Consider the following 27,974-nt stretch of genomic DNA (forward strand, 5'->3'; position numbering starts at 1 on the left):
GGAGTGCCAAACTCAGGGTGCTTAGATCTGGAAATAGCAAATGACCTGCCTCCCCTAGCAAAAATGTGGTGCCTGTTCTCAGCCTGGACAGCCTCCTGCAGCACACTGCTGGCCAAAGCAGGGGGCAGGGGGGGGCTGGGCACAGTCCCCGTGCACCCGTTTTGCTGGCAGGGTGCTGCAGAAGGCCTCCGTCCTGTTTGCCATCCATCCTACCCACCCCCACCCACCCCGCTGCCCCACACAGGACAACTATGATGCTGATCCGGTCCTTGAAGAAATCCAGTTTGACACCCCTGGTCTTGTAGAACATCCAAGGACTTAAGTATATACTTCTAAAGTGCAGTTTAGTATGGTCAAGGGGGACTGAGGAGTTTTTCCAGTGACTAGTCTATCTCTGAATTGAGAAACAAGTCAGAGATATTTTGCAGAGGGCTTTCTACCAAAAAATAGGGAACTGTATTTTAATTCTGCATAGATCAGATCTTGCCATGTTTCTTACTTGCTTTCAATATTTACAAACTTAATTGTCATAACATAGCTTGCATGGGCCCATTCCTGGAGATTTTTTAAAAGATTTAATCAAAGTAATTAAAGCCTACTCCCAAGTCTTAAATGTGTGTGAATCTGCGTTTGTTTTGTTTTAGACAAAACCTACAACACAGTCAACGGTTTCATACCAGCTGCCTGGGTTGACATGCTTATTAAAATGTTTGGTTTTAATCTTTTTTTAATGCCTGAGACTCTCATACTATATTAAAGACAACTCAGTTGTAGCTTTAAGGCTTCTGACCACAAGAGTAAAGAATCTGAATTCCACTTCAACCTTCAAAATTGTCTTGTATTCACTAATCTGCCTATACAAATGAGAATGCCATCATATCACACGGTTGAAATTTACCTATGACCATCCAGATGGCAAATCGTATCCAGGTGCCACTATCCAGCTGCATCATGAGATAAACATTCACAAAGATGCTCAGAATGGGAAGGACAGGGAGAAAAGGGACCTACAAAACAAAGGCAAAATTGTGGTTACATTTAGGAATATGGAATATACCAGTTCACATATCTACCTTCTCCTGAGATCAATAATTTGATTCTATATAATATTGTGAATGTACGCAAGGCAGCAAATTCCTGCAGGTTATTCTAAGTACAGCTCTAATTGGATAAGTCAATAAGATGCTGCAAGACTTCTCTGGAACAAGAAACTATTGACAATACATTTTAAAAGATGTCATGCTTACTGGCTTTCATCTAGGTTAGGGATGTCAAACCTGCATCGTCACGGTATCATCGCATGATGTATTGTGACTTTTCCCCCTTTCGCTAAACCACGCGGGGGTATGGCTAGCGCATGACGCATCCAGCCTGCAGGCTTCAAGTTTGACAGCCCTGATCTAGGTGTTTAAAATTATAAACATTGGAGATGCAATTATCCAAGTGTAGATTTGTCCATACACACAAGTTTTAGACAAATATTTTTTAAAAAAATTTAATCCTTTCTATTCTGCACAGTATGGTCACATTTCAGAGATGGTGTTTTAGGGGATATTCTTGATAGTGGTTCAATGTGGCAAAACAGGAAGGTACCTAGACAAATTGTATGGAAACAACAGAAACTTTCCTTTGTTATCATACAATGACATGAATGAGGATCTTCCTCGGCAGATTTAGCATGAAAGCTTATTTTGTTAGGATTGAAAATCTGTTATGGTAATATGATAAAGAGTTTCCATGAGAAAGTTGACTTTAAATATTGTTACTGAATGTTATCCTGTTTCATGTACATTTTCTGATATTTATGTTGTAGTAATACCCCGTTTCCCTGAAAATAAGACCTCCCTGGATAATAAGCCCAATCGGGCTTTTGAGCATATGCGCTAAAATAAGCCCTCCCCAAAAATATTGCAACATAGCAGCAGCCATGAGGTGACCACGCTTGCCATCTCCCACACCTCAAAAATAATAAGACTTCCCCAAAAATAAGGCCAAGCACTTATTTGGGGGGTCAAAAGAAAATAAGACCCTGTCTTATTTTTGGAGAAACACAGTAATTCTACAGAAGCTGGTCCTACCACATTCCTTTCAATGTCTACTGTATTCACCACTGTGTGCCTACTTATACACTTGTAATCCCTTGATCTCCAATGGATGTAAATACAAACACTACTCCCTTTCTTGCTAATTATCCCAGGGTTGGAATAAGCATTTGAAAGGGTGGGGGGAGTGGGAGAAATGAAAGCACAGTCATGCTCATATGATTTCTCCCTTGGCAATCAGTTCCCTTAATGACACCTGTCAGTCCCAATTGTGGTCACTAAATGAGGGCTACCCTAACTTATAATTGCAACTCTCAATTTATTAGAATGAGTTGACACACGGAAACAGAGCTATATAATGCCTATACTCCAACACAGATGTTATAATACATAATTAAGGTTTGCATATCATGTAGGCATGCTGAATACAAACCCCCATTTTTATCATGAGTTTGTGCATACAATGTAAACATTTGGGGATACACACAATTTCTGCTATGCGAGGTGGGAAATGTGCACCCACGAGTTATTGCATAACTACAACCCAGCAAACCCAGTTCTCAGATTTTCAAACTGAATGCTGAAAGTTGCAACATCTGAAAAGTCACCAACCGCTTGCCCAACTTTTGGCATGCCTTCCTTCTTCTGCGTTATGTATGTACCATATTTTTCAGAGTATAAGATGCATTGAAGTATAAGACGCACCAAGGTTTTCAAGAGGCAAATTAAAAAATAAGTTTTTGCACTCTGCAAACCTCCCCAAAACGGCCTGTTTTTCGCAAAAATGTGCCCCCCCTTTTTAAAAGGGGGAATAAATAGCCCTTAGGAGGCTAGTAGAGTGTTCGGGGGGGGGGGGTTGAGCAAAAAATGACCCATTTTTTGCTCATTCCCGCCCGGTTCCACCACAAATCTGCGGTAGACTAAAGCGCGCTCAACGAAAGCGCGTACGTGACGTCATCACAGCGTGACGAAAACGGCACGCTGTGAGCGGTAAATTTAAAATTAACGCGAAAACCTTACCCTAACCCCCCCAAACCTAACCCTAAACCTAACCCTAAGCCTAACCCTAAGCCTAACCCTTAACCTAACGCTAACCCTTAACCTAACCCTAAACCTAACCCTAATGCTTAACGTAACCCTAAACCTAACCCTAACCCTAACCCTTAACCTAACCCTAACCTTAACCCTTATGTGAATCGGCTTGCTTTAATTTTATTTTATTTTAATTTATTTTTAATTTTATTTGTCGCGCTGCTGATAACGTCACGTACGCGCTTTGATCGGGCGCGCTTTAGTGGACCGCGGTTTTGACGGGTCACGTTCCCGCCCTCCCTAGCCCCCATGAACTCTCTGAAAACCTCCTACAAGCTATGCATGGCCATTTTGGTGGAGAGGCGAGGTTTCACGAGGCAAAAAAATGCTGTATTTAGTGTATAAGACGCACCCAGATTTTCACCCTCTTTTTTGAGGGAAAAAGGTGCGTATTATACTCCAAAAAATACAGTATATATTTACTCACTCACTTACACTCATTTACTGTTCTGTCAAAAGAATTTAGGCTTCATTTCTAGAAGCCACCCTATAATGTAATCAGTTGGTTTATTGGGAAGATTTTGTTAGGAATACCAAAAGAAAAACAGTAGCCTTGCATGCCACTGATTATCTCCCAGTACATTCAAATAGAACAGACAAGACAAGACGAGAAGCCTCCTTCCCACAAAAATAGCATCCAGAAAGCTGAAGGCCATGTCTGAAGGTCGCATGTTCAATCTGTGTGGGAAACTGTCTTTTGCTATCTCCCCTCATTGCTGCTTTTCTGGCAAAAGCAGGCTGATCTCTACTAATCTCTCTTTCCAATCAGAAAGCCAGCAAGAGCTCCAGTTCTTCTTTTATGCATGCATGCTTTAAACATCACTTGCCTTAAATGAGAGTTTGGTTTTGCTTTCAGGTTGCCTCCAAATGATGATCGTGAAAACAAAGCCGATGAGGAAGAGGACAACAAGCATGCTAATGGCCCATATTGATCCACTCATCAGACCCTTCTTGGCAAGGACAGCCAAGCTACAGAAGCTGACAATAAGAACACCTGAGAACAAGAAACGTTAAGGTGTTGGATGCATTGTTAAAACATGGTGGGTAGGAATACAAAAAAAACAGCTGTAGTTAGCTAAATGAAGAATAATAATATGATCTGTGACATCCCAGGATCCATAGCTTCCAACATCCATTTCTCTGAGCCACTGTTTTGCTCATTGAATCCTGTAGAGGAGCGGTCCCCAACCTTTATGTCTTGGCAGCCCAGAGACCGGAGGGAGGGAACTGTCCCATGCAAGTGATGGGCCAGCTCATGTGTATGTGCCAGCCCGCCACTCATGTGAGTTGGGAAGCGTGCATGTTGCCCCACGGCTTGTGCAAGTTGATCTATCCTCATGATGACGAACCTATGGCACACGTGCCCGAAGTGGCACAGGGAGCCATGTTGCCTGGCACGCATGGTGTCATCCGTTGCTCTTCCGGGTTTCTGGCATGAATGCACACACAACGATCAGCTGGCTTTTGTGCATGCAGCAGTGCCAAAAACCAGAATAGCTGGTTTTCTGGCATGAGCGCTGGCCAGCTGATCGGCCCGTGCACAGGCGCGGCAGTAACCGGAAGACTTGCTGCTCGGCGCGCGTGCATGTGCCAGAAACCAAGTTCATTTTCCAGCATGTGCATGCCCCCTGGCCAGCTCCTCTTCCTTGTTGTGGCCTAGACAAGCATGCACACATGCGCAAAGCACACGCATGCACAAAGTGCTCCCTTTTTGGCACTCGGGTGCCGAAAATGTTCGCCAACACTGATCTATAACCCAGGTGTGCACATTTGCACCGGCCAGCTCCTCACTAGTTCAATTCTGTTCACTTGGGGGGTCCTGCAGTATAAAAAGGTCCTGCAGCAAAAAGCTCATCTACAGGTAATTCTTGTTTAACAATCATTTGTTCAGCAACCCTTGAAGTTGAAGTTATGAGGGCACCGAACAAATGGTAGTTATGGCTGCTTCTCAAAATTACAGCTATTGCAACACCCCCACAGTCACATGATCAAAATCTGGATACTTGGCAGCCCTCTCTCATTGACAACCACAGGCTGGGCTTCAACTCCCCTCACCCACCTATCTCCCCCTCCTCTCAACCTCTGCCCCTTTGGCTGACCAACCTTCTGCCACCTCCCCCCTAACCTTTGCCTTCTTTCTCCCACTGCTGACAAGGCAGGTGGGGGGAGTTGGAGGCAGGTACAGCAGGGCAGGAGAAAGCATGAGATCCTTACTCAGGGACAGCGTGGCCCTGGCTTAACAGCCACAATCGGAACTACTACTACTGGAATTGCCATCACTAAGTAGTAGAAGTCATATGTTTCACCCAACAGACATTTTACTTAGTAACGGAAATTCCAGTCCCAATTAGGATTGTTAAGTGGGGACTACCTGAATTAGGATTGTTGTGTATTGCAGTGTTTTTCAACCACTGTGCCGTGGCACACTAGTGTGCCGTGACATAGTGTAAGGTGTGCCGTGGGAAAAACACTTTATATATAGTCAATATAGACACAGAGTTAAATTTTTTAAACATTTTCTAATGGTGGTGTGCCTCGTGATTTTTTTCATGAAAAAAGTGTGCCTTTGCACAAAAAAGGTTGAAAAACACTGGTGTATTGTATGCTTCTTTAATGGGCTCCCTTCGACTTTTCACTTGCCAATTCCCTGCCTGTTTTTTTCCAGGGGTTTTCTCAGCAGCATCTCTTAATTTCCACAATGGTTTTATTCTGAATTCAGCTAAATCAAAGCACAAACTGCAAAGAGGACATTCTCAGTTCGTCAGCAAACTCACTGACCAATTTTTCAGAGAGGAAACTCAGCAGTCAGAGGTACAATGCTTGAGAATAACACTAGTTTTTTGGAACCAGCTGCTTACCTAAGACACAAGTACAGACATTCACTATGAACCCAGAAAGTTTGGAAGGAACTGTATTTTGGGGGAGGATGAGAACTTTTAAGGATAATTTCTCTTCCTCTTCCGGCAGAAACGCAGTTTGAGATTCACTTGTGCTCACAGATTCATTTATGTATGTCTCCTCTGTAGTACTAGCCATCTGATAGGCCAAGTTAGGTTGCTCAGGTTGGTATCTATAGGAAAAACAAACAAACATAGCATACACATAGTAGTATAGTATTTGAAATTATAAACATGCCACTGGATTGTTTTATTTGAGTATTTCAAGAATATATCAAGAGAGTAGAAAAGTGGAAAAAATAGGGAGAATGTATCATTGTCAACTGAAACTTCAAGTATTAGATTTCATTGCGTGTATTTCCATGAATCACATAAAATGAAATGCAAATTATAGAACTGCCAAGGCTACATATAGACAGAATGTTAATATTAAATGTGTTATGTTCTTCTTAACAGCCTTATTGCTCTGGTAAATGCCCCACCAAATCTCAAAACTGTATTTCCAGGAATAAGGCTAAAACTGCCGTCTTCTTTAGCGAATCTGATTCTGATAGCTTGATCAAGGTGCTACTCAGGTATTATACACTACTATATTTGTCCTCAAGGAAAAAACGCTCTTGAAAAAAATGTGTTACGTTTTATTGCAATCTGCAGTTTGCACTTAAAGTTCAACTCTCAAGGGAACAGTGAAAATTGCAGAGAAAAAAATAGAGGCTCATTTTTTTAAAAAAAATGGGGATCAACTGTTTATTTATTTATTTTATCTGACATACATCAGGGAGATCTACACTTTATAGACTAGTTCTGACAGCCTAATTGCTAGTTTGTTCGGTTTTGCGTTTGCACACTTATTCACGGTGCATCCCAGGGGGCAAACTAGCTTGCACCTTATCTGACTAGTAACATTTGGGTTGTTGACAAATTTTGGGCTCCTCAATCGATCTTGCCTCATCTCCAGGCAGGTCCAGTGCTGATTCCCTTTCTCCCTGTGCAGCTAGTCTTTCCCACCAGAATGGTACCCATTTATCTACTTGCAATAGTGCTTTCGAATTGCTAGGTGGGCAAGGCAGGAGTTAGAGGCGAGTGACGGAAGCTCACTCTGTCCTGCAGTGATACAGAGCTCAAACCTGCAGAGTGCTGATCATATTTGGTTGGCAGATCCAGCGTCCTTAAGCCATTGTACCCAGTGGTCAGTTTCAATTTACTGTATTTTTAGAACTATAAGATGCACAGGAGTATAAAACACACCATGATTTTGAAGAGGTAAATTTTTAGAAAAAGATTTAGCACTCTGCAGGCCTCCCAAACCCTCTGCACCCCTCATTTTTTTGCACACACACAAAAAAGGGTATGCAGAGCTTTGGGAGGTTTGTAGGGTGCTCCTGAAGGCTGGGGCAAAAACGGCCCATTTTTTGCACTTTTTTGCCGTCCCCCAGGAACACTTTGCAAGCCTCCCAAACCCTCTGCATGTCCATTTTTGCAAATGGGGCAGGGTTTCGGTAGGCCAAAAATGCTGCATTCAGTGTATAAGACACACCCAGATTTTTACCCTCTTTTTTGAGGGGGAAAAAGGTGTGTCTTATACTCCAAAAATATGGTACTTTACTACTAGTTCACTCACACACACGCACAATGCTTCTGAGCATGCTCAGAAGTGTCCGGGAGGGTGGGCGGAGCCTCCCACCACTGCCACTACCAGTTCGCCTGATCCAGGTTAGAAACGCACCTCTGATTGTACAACCACATCTCCTAGATCAATTGCAGTTTTAAACAGGTGAACAGCATCAATTGCTGTTCGTCTGCTTAATTCTGCAGCTTTTTTATGTAGTGGTAGAGTAAGCTTTCTAATAATATTAATATTGGGCTTTTCATCTTCATATAAACACAATGTCCTTTCTCATACTATACAACTGCTTCTCTAACTTAATAAATGAAGCTGTAATAAAGCCCTAACTCTTGAAAACGAAAGCTGAAGGGGAAAAACAGTATTGCTAAGTCTTACGTGAAGCAGTTTGCCAAAATAAACAGAGATAAAAGTCCAAACATCTATTCTGCATGTACATGGAAAGGGTAAGACAACCTCTCCCAAGGGCAGCAGAGCAGATGGGACACAAAGCTCTCTGCACCAATAATGAAGCAGACGGGATCCTGGGAGGGCAGTCGAACGATGCTCCTCAAACGGATTTTCATTGTAGAGAATCATTTGCACTGACTAGCATATCAGATTCTTCCCAATATTTCCTAGGATCTGCTGCTGTTAAGCAAGAGTTCAGTAGGTAATAAAAACTAAAATTAAATACCTTTTGAGAAAGCAAATTTGGGCTATGTTTGAGGCTACTTTGTCAGCAATGCTATCATTTCTTACCTTAGTACCAAGACGCAGGCAGCCACCAAGGAGTAAGCTAGAAGTGTCCCAATAGACATCAGGTCTACAAGATCCTTGAGGTCTAAGAGAAAGGCCATGACAGCTAATGGCGGAGAGAAGGGGGGGGGAAGGAAGAGGGAGAAGCAGAGAGAGAGAAGACACGAATTAAGTGGCAAGATATTTTTTTTATTTCATTTACAAGCCTGATGAATCATGACAATTTAATCCTTATCCATACTTCTGAGCCAACACGCTCTTCTGTTTCCCAGGAGAGGGTGTAAAATTCGTGAGAAAGGAGCAAGAAAACCAGAGTTCAAAAAAAGGCAAATTGAATGTCAAGTTGTGCGTGACTTATACAGTACCATGAGTAAGAGTAGTAATATTATTTCTGAATGAGCAAGTCTTGCAACCTTAAAAATATTTGCACTTAAAGTGCATTAGAACATGTGACATTAATTTTGATCTGCTTTATAGACGCAAGGTGTTCTCCTTATGGAGTTATGAAATGCATGTGTTTACAATAAAGGTAAAGGTTCCCCTTGCACATATGTGCTAGTCATTCCCCACTCTAGGGGGCGGTACTCATCTCTGTTTCAGCCAAACAGCCAGCACTGTCCAAAGACATCTCCGTGGTCATGTGGCCGGCATGACTAAATGCTGAAGGCGCACGGAACGCTGTTACCTTCCCACCAAAGTGGTTCCTATCTTTCTATTTGTATTTTTTATGTGCTTTCAGATTGCTAGGTTGGCAGAAGCTGGAACAAGTAACAGGAGCTCATTCCATTACGCGGCGCTAGGGATTTGAACTGCCGACCTTTCTGATCGACATGCTTAGCATCTTAGCCACTGAGCCACCAAGTCCCTTAGGTGTCTTTACAATATGCACACCCATATACATAGAGTGGTGGGGGACCTAGTAATTACTTCAGTCATTCTTAAGAAATCTTTCATACCTGCAACAGCTCCTGAGGTTATTGTAGCTAACATTGGGGTTTTTGTCCTCTCATTGATACGTGACAAAAATCTGAATAGTAATCCATCTTCTGCCATCGCATAAATAACCCGAGGCATTGGAAACATGGATCCAAGCAGGCTAGAAAAAGACAAGAAACATGAAATGTTGACTTATTTCTTGTGTACAAAAATAAAAATTGTTTAACATTAAAGGAATAAGTGTCTTTCTCCCAAATTGGGAGAGTAATTATAACAGATAATGGGAAAGTTTTGCTCTTTTGCAGTAGTGAATCCTAGACCTTCACCATAATGAAAATGGGATTTAAAAAATCAGTCAGATACTTATCTTTGCTGCAGAAGAAACTGAAAACTTCTATTTCTTTTTGTATTTTCTCACTGCACTCTTTTCCTTGGTTCTCTTCCATACTAAGCAGTTGTTAAGTGAGTCATGCCTAATTTTACTGAAGTTGTTAAGCGGATCAGCATGGTCAGTAAGTGAATAACTATTGTTAAGTGAATCTAGCTCCCCCCCCCAATTAACTTTGCTTGTTGTAAGCCAGCTGGGAAAGTTGCAAATGATGATCACATGATGCTGGGATAATGCAATCGTTATAAATACATGCCAGCTGCCAAGTGCCTAAATTTTGATCATGTGACCATGGGGACGCTGCAACAGTTATAAGTGTGAGGACTAGTTGTGGGTCACTTTTGTCAGCACAGTTGTAACTTTGAATAATCACTAATAAATGGTCACCAGTTGAGAACCACCTATACATAAAAGTGGGCTTTAAAAAAAATTATGTACTAGTTTTAATGATAAACTTTGAACAAGTAGCATTGGAGGCAATGTCTGAAGGAAATAGGCATGGGGTTTTGTTTTGTTTTTTATGTTTAGAACCTTTTCTGGCCTATGAGTGAGAGCTAGGATTTGAATTCCTAAAAGTAGGTAGGACAGGATAAAGGGATAAGCCAGGCTGGATAAAAGCTAAATCTAATTCCATTTCCTTTAAATAAATGATTATGTTTATTTCTTCTTTTTTCACATTAAAAATGACAAATTAGTGATAAATGATAGGAGGGCTCTGAAGGCCATAACTAAAATTTCCTGGGAGCGCGTAGCCAAAGGATTTCATCTCAGAAGAGACACAACTAGTTTCTACCAAGCCCAATTACATTGTGATTATGGACCAAGTACCCTATCAGTCACCACCCCGTCCAGGGGTGAAATGCTACCAGTTTACCTGAACTGGTAGTAAAAAAAAAGTTTTTAAAAAAGTTCTGACAATCGCAAGGCACAGCTGATTGTCCCACAGCTGATTGTTGGAACTTTAAAAAAAACTTTTTTAGCATTTTTTTTACTGCCAGTTCTCCTGAACCAGTAGTTAAAAATGCTTTTAAAAAGTAAAAGAAAAGTTCTGACAATCAGCTCTACGACAATCAGCTGTGCAGCGCAATTTATACTCGCTAGAAAGCAGGAAATCCTGCTTTCTAGTGAATCTAAAGTGTGCAGCACAGCTGTCCCCTCCTCGCTGTTCTACTTATCTTTGCAGACTCAGAAAAGGCTTCTTAGGTGCTCATGCACATGAAGCAAACCAGTAGCAGACTTCAGAGCATTTCACCCCTGCCCCCATCTCATATGTATGATTAGAAATTTCCAGAATTCCTAATCAGCATGGTTTCTGGAGACACAGTCTAGGAACTCTGAAAATCTTAAGTTCTATGCATCAGCACCAGATTGGAAGAGTTTGTCTCCAATGACTGGTAGTGAACCCTCTCCCCCTTCTCCCAGAGCTTTAGACTTACTAGAGGTAGAATCAATGACCTCTTCTACAAGCTTTATCAGTGACCTTTAACTAATACGGGTAAAATTGTAAACTGTTACTAAGTGACTCATCTTTCCAAATATACCAACTATGAAGCATAGCAATAGCACTTTGACTTATATACCGTTTCACAGTGCTTTCCCAGCCCTCTAAGTCAGTGATCCCCAACCCCCGGTCCGCGGACCGGTGCCGGGCCGTGGAGTACCTGGCACCGGGCCGCGCAGCGGCCGGGGGCCATGATTGCTGCAGCGGCCGGGGGCCATGATCGCTGCAGCGGCTGGGGGCCATGATCGCTGCAGCGGCCAGGGGCCATAGTTTCTTTCTGTATGCAAATTAGGGCTAACTGGCACAAGGGGTGTTACTGGACCGCTGGTGGCACTCTGACGTCACCAGCGGCCCACCGCCCCCCTGTGTCCAGCGCCGCCCTTCTCATTCCTTTTCAGCGCTTCAGCGCTGGCCGATTCCTGAAAAAAACCTAAGAGCGCCTGCGCAGCTACGTAGGGCTAGCGTAGACAGCGCTAGTAGCGTAGCCTTGCGTAGGCGCAGTTTGTGCTACGCTATCTACGCTAGCCATACTGAACTGCGCCTGCGCAAGGCTACGCTACTAGCGCTGGTCATCGACGTATTCCACCGAAACCGCGAACAACGCCCCCCCCACCCCTGCGCGCGCTCAGCGGGCCACGGTAAAATTATCAAAGGCTGACTGGTCCGCGGCGATAAAAAGGTTGGGGACCACTGCTCTAAGTGGTTTATATAGTCAGCATATTGCCCCCAACAATCTGGGTCCTCATTTTACTGACCTCGAAAGGATGGAAGGCTGAGTCAACCTTGAACCGCTCAGAATCAAACTTCTAGTGTGAGCAGTGAGTTAGCCTGCAGTACTGCATGCTAACCACTCTGCCACCACGGCTCCTAAAAATCTGTCAAGTTATAAAAAGCCAATTCCTAAATCAGCCATGAACAGTTTTATTTAAAGATGAATACACTCGTCAGGGAGTACACTCTTACCGCACGTATGCAAAGGAAAAAGTTATAGTCCTTACCTTGTAGAAAGAGCACATAGGGACCCAACAGCAACTGCATAGTTTGCTCCTTCCCATTTCACATACTTAAAAGCAACTGGCAGTGGGCTATTTTTATCGAGCAGATAGTAAGGCATCATGAGAGTAAGAGCAGCCGATACCCCAAAATATGCAACAAAGCAGATCAAAAGTGAGGCCACTATGCCTATTGGAATAGCTTTCTGGGGATTTTTTACTTCTTCACCTAAAAAAGGAGATATAACCCAAAGATTACAAAAGGCAGATTTAATTTTCTTTCACCGAAGAAACTGCATTTGACATGTTTTCCCCCAGTGAAAGCAAAAATGAACTCTTTCACCAAATTAAAAGTTATCAGTAGCATATTAAATGTACTGTAAGAGCATGCAATTTACAAATCCTTTTAAAGTTATTAGGAATTATTTCCCTGAATTGCCCAATTGTTTCCAATAAGGAAAACCTACAACTATTTATGAAACATGTAACATTTCATTACATTTGTATATCATGCTAAAAGGTAAAGTATTTGCCTAGGTAAATAACTTACATGTTTGAGAATCAAGCTGTACAGTTTGATTTAACATCTTAATTTGTAGTTTAAAATTATGCAATGCAATATAAAACTTCAGGATTCCTTCTATTGCTGTTGTCTAAATACTAAGAATATATTACTATAACTTCATTTCTGAGCTTAATTATAAGATAATGAAACTAAGAGTAAGAAGTAATGATATCCAAAACTGGCATAAAGAAGTGATCTACTGTTTACATTTTACAGTGTTGATTTATTTCAGAGTAGAAGTGTACAGTGTCACACTGTATGGTATAATTAAACATTCAATCAAATATAGCTGAAAGTAATATTCTGATGCAAGTTCATGTTCCAGAAGCACCTTCTACTGTTTATGTCTTAAAACACAGAATCCCTTCTCCAAGAATCTAATTAGATTCTAATCTGTATGTAAATATAATATATTTCATGCTGAAAAGAAGAAGCACCATTCGTGCAGAGCTGCAGGAACTATTTTAAGAGATGAATCTGCAGCAGAATGGAAAAGATGGCTCAGAGTCTCCTAGTGAGTGGTACACAATGAAGAATAGAAATTATTATTTTTCAAAAGAAGTTTGTTTATTTATTTTTTGTTACCTTACCTGTGGTGGCAATGCAGTCGAATCCCACAAATGCATAAAAGCACGTAGCTGCCCCCGAAAGAACTCCAGAAAAACCAAATGGCATAAATCCACCAACACCACCCCGTAGACTCTCTGTGGAACTAGAAGAAGCAGCAAGAAATCACAAATGATTCTGATTACCCAATTCCAAGAGCATCTTGCAACTATGAAAATCCAACAGGGCAAATTCACTTTACCAAGATATAGAATACAGCTGACTCATCAATACTAAATGGCTACTATATTATTAATTTATGTGGAACAGCCTCCCCGGACTCATTCGCAGTGCCATTAAACAACTGCATGAATAAATGGACCTCTAGCTTTGAGCATATTAATATCAATCTGTAATAATCCAAGAATATATTAAAACACTCATCAAATTCAATAAGACCTTTTTTGTGCACTGTAAATATGAACAGGACTGGACAGGATGAGTCATTTTTTTTTCTTCATTTTTAAAGTTTGGTTTCAAAGCTATTTTCAGATTTTGGAACAAGTTGAATGACCATTTTTAAAAAATTAATCATTTTAATTAAATAACAATAAGATTACCTGCATATGCTGTCATTAGCTTCTGGGTCCATAGAGGAGGGGAGGGGAGGTTCAGTTTAGTTTAGATGCAGAGTTATCTAGTTCAATTTAAAATTCATACAGAAGTTCACTAAAATCTTAATTGTCTTAGCTTGTGTTTTTAATCTATATAAAATGTACTAAGGAGTTTAGCCAGGCAATTCTTCTACGGTGGTGCCCAAAGAACAGTACAAACTTGCTGGTCCATTTGGTTCCAAGGTTTTATTATTTCTCTTTTTAAATTTCTTTTTACTGTTTCCAAGTAGAGTCAAGGTTTTATTATACAAAAAGTCTAGCATTATATAAAGTGTCTTAGGTCCATGCAAATTGTTCTCTCCTGCAAAAACAACAAGGTCTTGGAGCACTTTCAAGATTAGGTTGATTAAAGGGGCAAAAATAATTGCTACCTTCTAGACATTCTCTCCTTTTGGGAGTCAATCAACATATTCCAATTCTTAGGAACAAGAGGATAAGGCAAGGATGAAAATGGACATGGCCAAAGAAGAAAGTAGGCATAACTAGAATGCATTTCTCAAGTTATGTGTCCTTTTTTCTCTAACTTGATTCCTCCCATTGCCTTTTTTTCCTTAACAGGTCTTAAATCTGCCAATTATAATTTACTTGCTAAATATTGGCAACATCTTAAGGACTTAAGGGAAAGAGGCAATGTACCCATGGCACAGAGAATTATAGCTTTTCTCTTAGATCAACCACAAAAGGAGGCAGCCTTCCTGGCTGTCAAAATTTCAGTATATTAAACCAGGACTAACAAAGGGCCCTCTGTTTGGTGAAAAACTCTCACTGTTGCTTGGGAGGTAATAGGGGAGGAACTCAATGTTGCAAAGCAGCAGTGACATTTCAAATATTTCATTCTTCTTAGTACAGAAGCTTCTTTTTATGGCGGAAGTTTTTGCAAGATGAACAGAGCATGACTTTTCGTCTGCTGGTCACAAACTCTGCAAGATCTACATAACATGAAGTGAAAAAATGGGCATCCCCACACTGTAGCCTTTGATTTTATGTGTAATTTGAACATACACAGGAAGTCTGTGAATAACCACAATTTTACTAATTCATATATGGGGCTGCCTCTACAAACAGTATTAATTTTAGATGGAATGGTGAAAGTTGGGTAAGGCTGTCAACTCAGGAGCAGCTGCTATTTCTTATCTTATTTGCAACAGAAACACTACTCCTGTAAATAAAAGGATGCCTTCAGGTATACAATTACTTTCTATCTATAGCAACAGAATCTAATTGTAAAAGTTCCCTTTGCACATATGTGCTAGTCATTCCTGACTCTAGGGGGCAGTGCTCATCTCCGTTTCAAACCCAAAGAGCCAGCGCTGTTCAAAGATGTCTCCTTGGTCATGTAGTCAGGATGACTAAATGCCGAAGGTGCATGGAACGCTGTTACTTTCCCACCAAATGTGGTTCCTATTTTTCTACTTGCATTTTTACATGCTTTCGAACTGCTAGGTTGGCAGAAGCTGGGACAAGTAGCGAGAGCTCACTCTGTTTTGCGGCACTAGAGATTCGAACCGCCGAACTGTCAAACTTTCTGACAGACAAGCTTAGCGTCTTAGCCACTGAGCCACCATGTCCCACTTTTCTATCTATAGCAACAGAATATAGTGAAAACTTATTGCAACTATCTGAGCTTTGAACCACTTATGATTCAAAGAGCCCCATATGAAGAAACTATCAGCAGCCTGGCAGCCATGAGACTGATTTTTGTTAATTGAACTATCTGTGTATTATTGAGTTTTAGTCTCCATCAACTACCTGATGTGCCCACTTCTCTTATTTTCATACCCGATACACAGACAGTGTGTGCTAAATAAAAGCCACGAATGCACATATTATTTTAGATATGTCTATATAAAAAATAAGAACCAACATACTTCTCTGAAAGTGAGCTATTTTCTGAGAGCTGCCAATTTTCTATTGAGCCTTTCACGAAACCTGACACCATCACAAAGCCCAAGACGAGGACATTGATACAAGTGAACACTTTGTTAACCATTGCAGATTCTTTCACGCCAAAAGTCAGAAGTCCTAAAAAGAAATTACAGTGAATAACTGTATTATAGCTATTTAATAAGCACCAAGAAGAAATATATATATTCTTGGAAAGAAATGCTTCAACATTTCCCAATTTATTCTTGGAAAGGCTTTTGCCAACATATTTCTCAGCTGCTAGTTTCTCATATAATTTTTTTGAAACAGAGGCAAGGAAAGGAAATTCTCCAAAACTTTCATTCAGATTACACACAATAATACCCAGTAAATGCCACAGATAAGGCCCCTTTCCTACTAATTTTATGTTTTGGATTATGCATATCCAAAATATTTTCATAACAACAAAGCTACTGTTTCGCTGTGTTGTGAATCTAGCCACGGACGAACTTTGTAATGACTTAAAAATTTCCAGTGCCAATTATTTCAGTCACTTGATTTAATATTTATAAAGTGCACCTTTTACATGATCAGAATATCAATACATGGTCCTGGTCCAAACTATCAGTCTATGAAATTGTATTCAGGGATATTTTTTTAAGAAGCAAACATAAATTTTAAGAAGGTGCCTAGACATGTTCTGGTCAGTCATGGAAATCTCCATTGCTAGCTTTTGTTGAGTGATGTCTCAAACAGGAATGAGACTCAACAAGCTTTCAAGTTGTTTTTACAAAGGAATGTAACAGATATGGGGAGAAAGAATTAGGGGAAAAAACCCTTTCAGATCTGAAAGAAGATTTGGCAACTGCAGAAATAAGACAGCACAACTTTCTCATTGGTTTTCAGAAAACAGAGCCTTATGCTATATGGCCAGAGTTGCCAAGCAACTGGAGCGTATCTTGCCTAACATCTGAGAAGCACATAATCAGAAAATGTGTACTGAGCATTTACGTAGGGAGCCTTTGAGGTAAACACCAAAAGTAAACCTGGATTTTAAATCTAATTCCCTTCAACGTTGTGAATAACATATACGTTTTGTTTCTTAGGTCACAAGTGAAAAAAATGGGAAGTTTCAAAGCCCATTCCAAAGCCCATTAAAGGTAATCTTTAATCACAGTTTTTATTACAAGAAAAAAGCACAGCTAGAATGTTTCAATAAACCGGTAGTAATGCCTGCAGGAACCACCCCTGCTTTACACGCCACAGTTCAGCCCTTTTGGGAGCCTTTTATCTGCCCTTTTCCAGCCTTTTTTCTACCCATTTTTTAGGCTTTTTTGGTCTGTTTTGGAGGCTTTTTTCAGCCCATATTTGAGGGGGGTTTGGCCCATTTTTTAGGGGTTTTTTGGCCTGTTTCTGGGGCTTTTTTCATCCTGTTTTTGAGGCATTTTTCATCCTGTTTTTGAGGCATTTTTCATCCCATTTTTGAGGCTTTGGGGGGCTGCTTTCGAGGCTTTTTGGGGCTATTTTTGAGGCTTTTATGGGCTGTTTTTGAGGCTTTTTCGGGCAGTTTTTGAGGCTTTTTTCAGGTTATTTTTTTTCAAAAAAAAAGGGTCAAAAAAGCCTCAAAAATGACCTTAAAAAGCCTCAAAAATGGCCCCAAAAGCCTCAAAAACAAGTTGAAAAAAGCCCCCAAAATAAGCCAAAAAAATGGCCTGAAAACGGACCAAAAAACGCTTGGAAAAGGCTGAAAAAAGGCCCAAAAACTAGGCCTGCAGAGGCCAAAAAAATTGCCAGCGGGTGGGCGGGGCTTCCTCAATATTCAGTCGATAAGACGCATAGACATTTTCACACCCTTTTGGGAGATAAAGATACAGTAAGTCTCTTCATTTTCTCTGCAAAATAAGATTTCAAAAGCACCACAAAATGCTCATCCCAAATAATATTTATTTACTTCTCTCACCTGTTAGGATTAGGATAATGACAACAGAAAAGACATCTGGGTATTTTGCTAACACACCAGGAGCATCCATAGACATGTAGCGGGAAAAGAATTTCTCAATATGCTCTCCTATAAGCTTATCAAATGTTGCACTCCAAGCTCGGGCTACACTTGAGGTTCCTGCATGACAATAAAAATAAAAGCTACCTCTTTATAACATTTTATCCATTAACATACACATGGCACTAGTTCATCTGGAGTGAACAAGGTTATGCAAAAAAAAAAAAATGCCAAGGAACATATAAAACATGTGAAAATACATATAGAAGAGAGGACCAGTTTGAAATTGGAATCTCATCATAAAGGGGTAGATATCCCAAACAGATGAATACAATTTCACATTTCATTTTAAATTTTTTTTTATTCTGAAGGTGCTGTGTTTTTGTTGTACAACCAAACCAACAAGCCATGCTTTGGCTTCTGACATGCCCTTAATAGCACCAAGCAGAATTGCGCAACTGCTGTTGAAGAGTTTTGTTAACAAGTTCACTTAATCTTCTAGAGGTTTCAAAATCAGGTTGAACAAGAATGCAAGGCAATTCAACTATCTTCCTCTAAAATGTGTGTTGCTTGTTTCCTACTACTCCCCAGTTCCTGGCCTGTGTCGTACGAACAGGAGTTATTCACTCAAATTCACAGAACTGTTGTATGCAAGAGTTCAGAAGTGACAACGAGGGGGTTGTTCCCTGTTGGGCATTTTAGAGGCCAGTGGTTCTTCAGATTTTTGCAACTGAACATTTAAATCACAGAGATATCACCAAAATCTTGGCAAGTCATAATGCTCTTTCCAAAACAAGGTGATCAATTCTGTATTACCCTATACTACCCATTTCTTTTTTTACAAATATTTGGGTATCTAATTGTTTTTTTAGTTTTTCCATTTTTACTGAATATCTGCCAATACAAATGCAACTACTACCTCTAGTTTTCACCATGTATGTATAACTGATTGAATGACCTTGTTCTTTGATATATTACTGTTAGTTATTATTATTTAATAAATGTTTTGGCTCCCATCACAGCCTGGGGTGACTGAACTCAATCTCAAACTTTAGTCAAATCTGTACAAAATCATTGAAATCCCATCATTTATTGTGTGATGGGTAAAACTCAGAATTTTAGTCAAAATGAAAATAAGTTATTTCCTGGTTTAAGGAAGAAAACAATGTGGTCCAGCAAGTTCAATTGCACTTTGAATAAAGGCCAAGGGTGGTAATTTACAAGCCAAGTCTAAAGAGGCAATGGTAACTGGTGACAATTGGAGCGAAGATTTACTCTACATCTGAAGGGTACAAGACTGGGGAAGGATTCTTTGAGTACTTATACAGTGCAAAAGTCATGCTCTCTAAGCTGATACCCTTTGAAAGCATTGGACCTCAAGAGGAATTCTCAATAAATGATTTTGTATTTATATCACTCAGCCTAACAGAGTGATTTTTTTTTCTGGGAAGCAATATAAAAAGATTCACGGGGGCCATGTTCTGATCAACAAGATCAGGGGAATTCTATAAATGCATACAAAGCAAGGAAATTCTTTATGCGAACACCAAGTAGTTGTAAATAAATACAGAGCTTTTGAAGTTCAACCTACATTCCCTTCCAAACCCTTCCTATTCAACAACTCCTACTTATTTTGGAACAAATTCCATCTTTAAACAAATTCATGCTGTGCTTCTCCCAAGAATTTTCTTTTATCACAGAAAAACACGAACCACTATTTCTTTACCCTTCTACAAAAAAATTATTAAATACTTGCTACAGGAACTGCCTGTTGAAAAATTATTCTACAAAATGTGAATTCCACCAAAGATAAATATTGTCCAGCTATTATTTCACAGAAAGCCAATAAAAATTGTTTTAAGTAGTTTTCATCCGCAGTTAGTTGCTAAAATGAATTATGTATTATTAATGTGTGTGTTTTTTTTAAGTTATAAACTAAGCAAAAAACATAAACCATACAGTACATTTCCTTAAGGGCACTACTGTCAGGTTCCGAAGGGTTAATGAAACCAGCCAAACAGAGAAACGTGTTGGACATTACTTTTTAATTTAAAAAAAAAACAATTTGCCAACTTCCAACAAAATGTTTCTGAATATTATTATCTTTAATGCTTCTTACATGCAAGAGCTCTTAATCCCCTATTAATTTAATTAATTCTACATTTTCATTAATTTTATTATCCCTTCACCAATTCTTACACTTAAAATATTATGATGTAACTTTATCATCTGGCTGAAACAATTACCTCCTGAATCATTATTCAAGAATTGTATGTGCCTTTTGCTTGAATATGTACCATATCACTTTTGCTCAAGTCATGATCAAATCATCTTCCAATTCAGAGCCCACGAAACCTATATTTGTCCCAAATTTTAATCAGAGGCTCAGGCACAGATCTGAAAAAAGTTTATAGATCTTATAAGAGTTCACATAGGACTTCCAATAGTCTCATGGAATTTCAGTAATTAGAAACTCAAAGGCCTCTTGGGGCCAGATTGGCATTATGTTTCCATCTGTAATTTAATTAATTAGTTTGCCATTTCATACACATAAAGAAACCAGAGTTATCAGAAACTGGAGTTACTAGAAGCCACACAATGCTTTAGTTGTTTGTTTTTATTTATTACATGTAATTGTTGTTACCAACCTAGTAGATCTCTTGCTAACATGGCAAGTTATTACATGTAATATGAGATTCTGCATTTAATTGTGTGTTAAAAAGAGAAGAGTATTGAACTACACATAGCACATGGTCTGATTTCCGACTCTATATCTAAATTGTGTTTCTTTTCTTTTTTGATACACTTTTGCAATTGACAAAAAAAAGGAAAACACAAAATAAATTTGCAATGTTCTCCTATGATCAGTCTTAAAAGAAGGCTCAGTTTTGCTTTTGTGCAAGTCAAGCTGCACACGTTTGCACTGGCCCACCGCTCACACACCCAATTTCCCTCTCCCCCCATCCCACAGCCAGGCCACCAAGCCGCAAAACTTAGGGACCGCCAGTCTAGTTGTAATTTTCCCTTCAAACATTTGTTTGTGGCCAAAAGGATTCTTAACATTCATCAGCATGTCAGATTAAATCCTAATGCATAGCACTCTATCATACGCATCGGGACAGATTTCTCGTGTTTATCATACAATCAAAACACTTATTCAAAGGAAGACGTCCCTAAGTGCTGATTGCTAATATTTACTAGAAGGAAAGTGGAAGGTCATTACACAAAAAAATCAGCAAGAATTCCACTTTCAAATTAGATAATTATATATAGACACTCCAAGATAGCAAATATCTGTTCCTTTGCTTCCTTTTTTGATCCAGAAGTGAAGTTTATGTCTTTTGAAAAGCCAGGGCCTGAATCTCCCCACTGTTTCAGTATAAGAAATAGCCTTGACATGCATTTTTTCTTTTGATTAATAGTTCTTGTGAACTATCCCAGGAATCAATTATTTTCAGCCACATTTTTGTAAGTATTAGAAAAAAAGGCAAAGGTTTGCCTGTCAGACATGTCCGACTTAGGGCAGAGTGGTCCTGTCCATTTCTTGGCCGAGGAAGCCAGCACTGTCCAGAGACCATTTCCGTAGTCATGTGGCCAATATCGCTATACCCAAAGGCATACGGAACGCTGTTATCTTCTCACAAAAGTGGTACTTATTAATCTATTCGCACTTGCAGGCTTTTGAACTGCTAGATGGGCAGGAGCTGAGGCAAGTAATGGGAGCTCACCCTGTTGCATGGATCTCTTCCTAAAATTTCTCCCTTTAAATATGGCAAATCAACACATTTTAGGTACTTCTAAAATGATGCCCCAAATAAGATCATATTGTAATAATAATGAACATACTTTTTTTAATATCCACAACTCACCCCTTGAGAAGGCCCACATATTTTGGTTCCATTTCTTTTAGTTACACCACTCTGTTCCCACCTTCAGAGGCTAAAACATTAAAGGAACCATTCCTTTCAAAGTACTGCTCTTATTAGCCAGTATTCTCTACTCAAATAATATGCTTTTGGGATGATCATATTAAGCTATTCTAAAGTTTTAAAGGAAGCTATTATTATGTCAGAGTACAACGCAATATTTCACAAGTCTAAATCTATTCTTAATTGAATGGACCAATGATACAAAGAATACCCACCAATGACGTAAGAAAGAATTAGGTTCCAGCCAGTAATGAATGCCAACAGCTCACCGACAGTCACATAACTATAGAGATATGCTGATCCAGTCTTTGGAACTCTAGCACCAAATTCTGCGTAGCAAAGTCCAGCCAGCACAGAAGCCAGAGCGGCAATCAGAAAGGAAATGACAATGGCAGGTCCTGAATTTTCTTTTGCCACTGCTCCAGCCAGAATATAAACCCCTGCCCCAAGGGTGCTACCTACTCCAAGAGCAACCAAGTCAAATGTGTTGAGGCACCGCGAAAGCCGGCTGTCGTTGCTGGAACAGTCTACCACTTTCCGACGAAACAACTGCTGCCCAAAATGGATAACTTTATGGCAAGGCATCTTCTCGACTGAACCTGTATAATAAGAAAATATATCTGAATCAGTATCATTGGGCAGGGAAAAATGAGCTACTTCTGCAAACAGTTCTGTTACATGGTAGGAACTCCCCTAACACAGCACCCTCCCTTGGACCACCTTTATTTTAAGGGATAAGAAAATAGTCAATTACTTCCTGCCAATTTCTGAATTTAGGAGTACAAACCTATAAGTTTCTACTCAGAGCTCATTTCACTTGACTTTAGCTAAGTAAGAGTTTGCGATGGAAGTACTATTTTACAAAGTAAAAAACTGAAATGAAAGAGACTGAAATATTTCACTTCTTCATTATAAATATGAAACAATTTGTTATATATTTATTTTCATGAATACATCTATGAGCAGTAATATTTTGCTTTCCTTTAAAGTGGTTCTTTTTCCAAGCAATTGCCAACCTGAAATCTGAGTATTTCACCACCACTCCATTCTCAATTTTTAGTCTCTTGTCTTCAAGTAGATAGTCCCTGGTTTGGGGTAAACAACACCTGATCTTCCACTTTTAAAAGTGCAAACATATGCCATATTTTTCGGAGCAGCCCGTTCAGTGTGGCCTGTTTGCTGCCACTTCCCATTCGCCACCACTGCAGCCCATTTGGCGCAGTCCATTTGCCACCGGCATGGCTGGTTCGGTGTAGTCCATTTGCTGATGCCCATTCGCTGCTGCCCATTCACTGCCCATTTTGCATGGCCCGTTCGCCACGGCCAGAGCCAATTCGCCAACACTGCCACGGCCCATTCTAGAACAGCTGATCGACCCTGCACCAACCCCACTCCCCACCACCACCACAATATCCACTATATAAGACCAAGATTTTCACCCATTTTGGGGGGAAGTGCGCCTTATACTTCAAAAAATATGGATAAATCAATCAAAAGAATTTTGAAAGACTGAGTGGAAAAAACAAATGGGAATATTACCGGTCATGTACATATTTTACTGCATAATTCATAATTTTCACATTCTGTTTCCTTGCTTTCAAAGAGCAATGGCACTATTAATATGGTGATTCAATTATCTGCCTAGCCTTTTGATCCTCAAGCAAGCTGAACAAAAAGATGTTTAGTATGGAAGCATATGTGTGTTTAATTAATATTTTAGTCCTTGTTCCAATAACCTTTAAAATAGGCATAAATAGTACTATAGGGAAGATAAGACTAGACTTTCAATTTGTGGATTATGAGCTCAATATTGCTACATCTGGAACAATAAAAATAAACCGTAACTTTTCAGCTTTTATTTTAGCAACAGAAGACAAAGGAGAAGGCGGAAGTTTGTCCTTCTGCAAAGGCCAATGTTTGTGTGATAAGAATTCCCCAACTCATAAAAAGAAAAGAAAAAGAAAACTACTTCGCTTCTTCTTCTGAGTTTCCCAAATTCTCAGAATTTCAAGAAGGAAGTAGGTGAGGAAAAGCAAAATCCTTTGAAGTTTCTCTAAGAAATAGGTTCTTTTGAAATGCTTCTTATTTAAATAAGCTGTTCCTATGTTAGGAAACATAGGAAATAGTAGAGCAGGTTTTTTTCATTATTCAAAGCATATATCCCATGCCAATTTATTAAAGCCCAAAGCACTTCCTGTAGGCTCCTTCACTTCCTCCCAATACTAGGACTCAGCCCTAGTCTTAGCAAGTAGCATGGTTTCTTTCCCCATACATCCTTGGAAGTCCTAGATCGGCTGAAAAGGATACTATTAGACCTGGGCAGCAGCATTAATCTTATAGCCAGAATAGTTGGGAATAAACCTGAGTAAAACAACTGTTCCACTCAATAAATCATGGTTATCATTCACCATGGCTCCTATAGCATTGGAGGCAGAAAATAATTATTAAAGGTATGACCCTTAGCCAAATATCTTATTATGTAATCAGCATATAATTCTAAATTTTAAAAAGAGAGAGGGTAGATTCAGGAAATTATAAGCCAGTTGATTTCACATCCAATCTGAGTAAAATGGAGGGAAGAAAAGTAGAAAACTGTATGCACAGTATGTATGTAAACAAGCATGAAAACAAGAATGATTTGATATGTGCTAGTAGCTGAATGTCTCCAACAAAGCTCCTTATTCAGGTTTTCAGGGCAAATATAGAAGCAATGTCATAAGAGGACAAGTCATCTCACGGATTTGTGATCATCAAAGAACAGGAAGCAGAGATTAGTAATACAGTTTTCACAAAGTAGGGTTGTATAAAAGGGGTATCACATGGATCAGTCATTTAAGCTCATTTATAAACACCCTTGGAATAAGAGATGAGCAACGAGGTGGCAAGTTTGCTGATTATTTCAAATTGTTCCAGTTGATCAGATCAAAAAAGGGTCTGTGGAGAGATCCAAAATGAAAGGGGTGAATGGGCCTTAAAATAGCAAAGGCAATCCAGGGTAAGCTTTGGCTTGAAGTGCAAGCTCATGTATTCTTTAGCAGAAGTGGAATCACTGGCCAGGAAAGCAATCTTGAAGAGACCTAATGAAAGCATATCAGTGAAAATGTCAGTCTGGTGTGCAGTGGCTAGAAAAAAGGGAAATTCTATACTGGGAATTATTTGGAAGAAAATAGAAAGCAAAAATTGACAGAAGTAAAATTGCAATGTAAATATGCATGGCATTATTTCTATATGTATTATTACAGAAACTAGAAAAGAACAATCAAAATGATTAGGGGATAGCCAGAACTATTCTCTAGCAAGGAAATACTGCAGGCAAATTTGAATAGAATTGTATCAGTAAAATTTATTTTAAAAAAGCATTATCAAAGTGATACATTATTTTATAGTTTAAGGTTATTTTTTAATCTTTCCTGATGTTATTGCTGTTTTTACATAGATGGTTTCAACTATGCAAGATGCATGAAAGCTGTAACAAAAATTAGGTCTCTCTCCCATATGTTGTTTGGTTAAAACCACCTGAATATTAATTCTCTGTAGACCATACACAGAAATCATTCTTCCACTGTTCTATTTTCAGATCTTCTGAAGTATATCTAAAACCATCAAAAGCCTTTCCCAAAAATAAAACACTATCAGGACACTTATGGCAACTTTTGTTTTCCTTTCTCTAACAGGTTTCTCTCTTCACCTACCTCACAACAGTTTTAGTTGTTAGTTTTAACAAGCTTTCAGTTTTGAGATAACGTGTTTTCTTCCAAAGCTCTTTTATTAATGAAGAACATGCAACAAACCACTCATATTGCATCATTGCTTAACCACAGTGGCTTCCTTCTGCAATACTATCAGAAACAATTTAGTTCCTGTATTTTAATACAACTACTACAAGCAACAATATAAGATTTCAAGTTTGTTGATCAAACACATTTACTATGATAACATCACCTATATATAGATTTACCTTTAATCTGCAGTTACTTAATAAATGCAAGAAAGGAATTTCTTTTGTAGTTGTTAAACTATACTTCTGGTTCCACCCATTTTAACAATAGTTCAACAGTATGCTTCATGACTAAAAAAAAATGAAAAGCAACTTGCAACCTGATCATCTTTAATTTTAAAAAATAAAACAAGGGGCAATAATTTTTTTCACAAAACGTTAAATAATACCTACGTGTGCATTAACAAGCACATTTACATTCTGTAAAAGTTGTATGCATACTGTCATATTTACAAATTTAGATAAAACAGTATAACTTTGAAAAGATTGAAACATTGTACATTAACATCTGTACCCTTTAAATAAATAAATAATGATTTTCCAGTGAAGATCAGATTTTTAAAAGCTGATCTTTGAAAGATCACTATAGTATTTTAGCCAAAAAAAAAACCCAAACAAAAATAAAAAGCAAAATTAATTTGCATACAAGTAAATAGATAAAATGTTTATTGAAAGCTCCCATTAGTGCAGAATTAATATATGCTCATCTTTGCCTATGCTGCTCTATTGCTCAAGAACTGTAGGAGATGCTTCAGATGAATGAGGTATCTTACCCAGCATGCTGACCAAAACAATCAAGCACAGAATCTATGTGCCAATAATAGCAATTATGAGTAGGAATTCATAAAGAACAGAGAAGTACATGCTTCCCGGAAGATAAATTTGGCTAGTATCACCAACGCTGACCAGACACAATTCTATCTCATTTCATAAATTTCATTTCCTGGACATGGCAATATAGGCCGGAAGGTAAATTTACTTTGGGGTGAACATTCTTAGTTCTTTATCCATTTCAATCTATTTTGGATGAGTTATTCCACTAACCCAGGTGGGTCTTTCAATTATCAGTATCCTGTTCCTTATATTAATGGGACTATTGTCTTTAACTTACATAATTCTATACTTTAAAATACATTTTGGGTTTTTTTTCCTACTCTATTTTATGAGGCAGAGAAAGAGTATAAAGGAATAATAGTCTAAAACCATTAAAACTCTCACTGGTTTAAAAGAAGTGAAAAACTTATGGTAGAAACCCCAAACAAGAACCTAGAGCTCTGAGAGTAAACAGAATTAATAACTTATGTGTGATCCCTGGTCTTTCAGCTGACACCTTTTGAACAAAGTGTACTTTTAATAACACCCCTACCACATTCAGTGTCCAAAGCAACTTATGTGTAGTCCCTGGTCTTTCAGCTGACACCTTTTGAACAAAGTGTACTTTTAATAACACCCCTACCACATTCAGTGTCCAAAGCAGCATATATAAAGTAAATAAACCAAAATTGAGAGGCTGAATAAGGTTGTTGTTTCTATAGCAGAGGTGGTTTCACTTTCTGTGTACAATGCAGGATAGTAAGGCATAATTTGTAGAGTTGGATTTAAAAACTCTGAAATAGTAGAAAGACTAAAATGGAACTTTTTAGATTTCTTTTTAGCACAAAAGCTTCCTCTACAATATTGGTATAGTAAGTATATATGTTTCTGAGTATACTAACATGCTAGAGGACCCCATGGGGTCTCCTATACCTAATAATTTTCATAATCTTTCTTTGTAAAAGACACTTGGGCTAAGAAAGTCCATAAGAAGCTTCATACTGTAAGTTCAACAATGCAAAAACAACAAATGCAGGAGAGAAAGTTATAGAGTGAATCATATGTAAACACAAGTAGTCCTTGAGTTTGAGTTTGAGTTTATTGGGATTTATAGGCCGCCCTTTTCCCTGAGGGGACTCAGGGCAGCTTACAACCACAAGGGAGGGGGGTGCAGTGTCAAAAAAAAAAATGTGAACAAAGAAAAATAGTAAAAACACAACTTTCGTTCAGCAATCAAACACTCGGGCGGGTGAATTGGAAACCTATCCCCAGGCCTGCTGGGAGAGCCAGATCTTGAGGGCTGCGCGGAAGGTCTGGATGGTGGTGAGGGTACGGATCTCAACGGGGAGATCGTTCCACAGGGTCGGAGCTGCAACAGAAAAGGCTCTCCTCCGTGTGGTCGCCAGTCGGCATTGACTGGCAGATGGGATTCGGAGGAGGCCCAGTCTGTGCGATCTAATTGGTCGTAGGGAGGTGATCGGCAGAAGGCGGTCTCTCAAGTACCCAGATCCACTACCATGGAGTGCTTTAAAGGTGGTCATCAGTACCCTGAAGCGCACCCGGAGACCAACAGGTAGCCAGTGCAGCTCGCGGAGGA

At 39.3% G+C, this 27,974-nt stretch overlaps 1 protein-coding gene across 1 annotated transcript in view; it reads right to left on the reverse strand.

The window, feature by feature from the left end:
* The window catches only part of SLC7A1 (solute carrier family 7 member 1), a 47,713-nt gene that overhangs the window by 8,115 nt on the left and 11,624 nt on the right, over positions 1-27,974 (reverse strand). The window contains exons 2-11 of the mRNA XM_014061718.2: positions 22,002-22,385; positions 17,819-17,977; positions 15,864-16,017; positions 13,366-13,487; positions 12,217-12,439; positions 9,350-9,489; positions 8,397-8,499; positions 5,993-6,204; positions 3,962-4,128; positions 899-1,007 (exon numbers count right to left, since the gene is read on the reverse strand). Of these exons, the coding sequence (XP_013917193.2) occupies positions 899-1,007; positions 3,962-4,128; positions 5,993-6,204; positions 8,397-8,499; positions 9,350-9,489; positions 12,217-12,439; positions 13,366-13,487; positions 15,864-16,017; positions 17,819-17,977; positions 22,002-22,371 (1,759 nt within the window). The 5' untranslated portion in view covers positions 22,372-22,385. The remainder of the gene's footprint in view (positions 1-898; positions 1,008-3,961; positions 4,129-5,992; positions 6,205-8,396; positions 8,500-9,349; positions 9,490-12,216; positions 12,440-13,365; positions 13,488-15,863; positions 16,018-17,818; positions 17,978-22,001; positions 22,386-27,974) is intronic.

The sequence above is a fragment of the Thamnophis sirtalis genome, unplaced genomic scaffold (genome assembly GCF_051295495.1).
Source record: "Thamnophis sirtalis isolate CommonGarterSnake01/CBP01778 unplaced genomic scaffold, rThaSir2_p1.2 scaffold_8, whole genome shotgun sequence".
NCBI classification, from domain to species: Eukaryota; Metazoa; Chordata; class Lepidosauria; order Squamata; family Natricidae; genus Thamnophis; species Thamnophis sirtalis.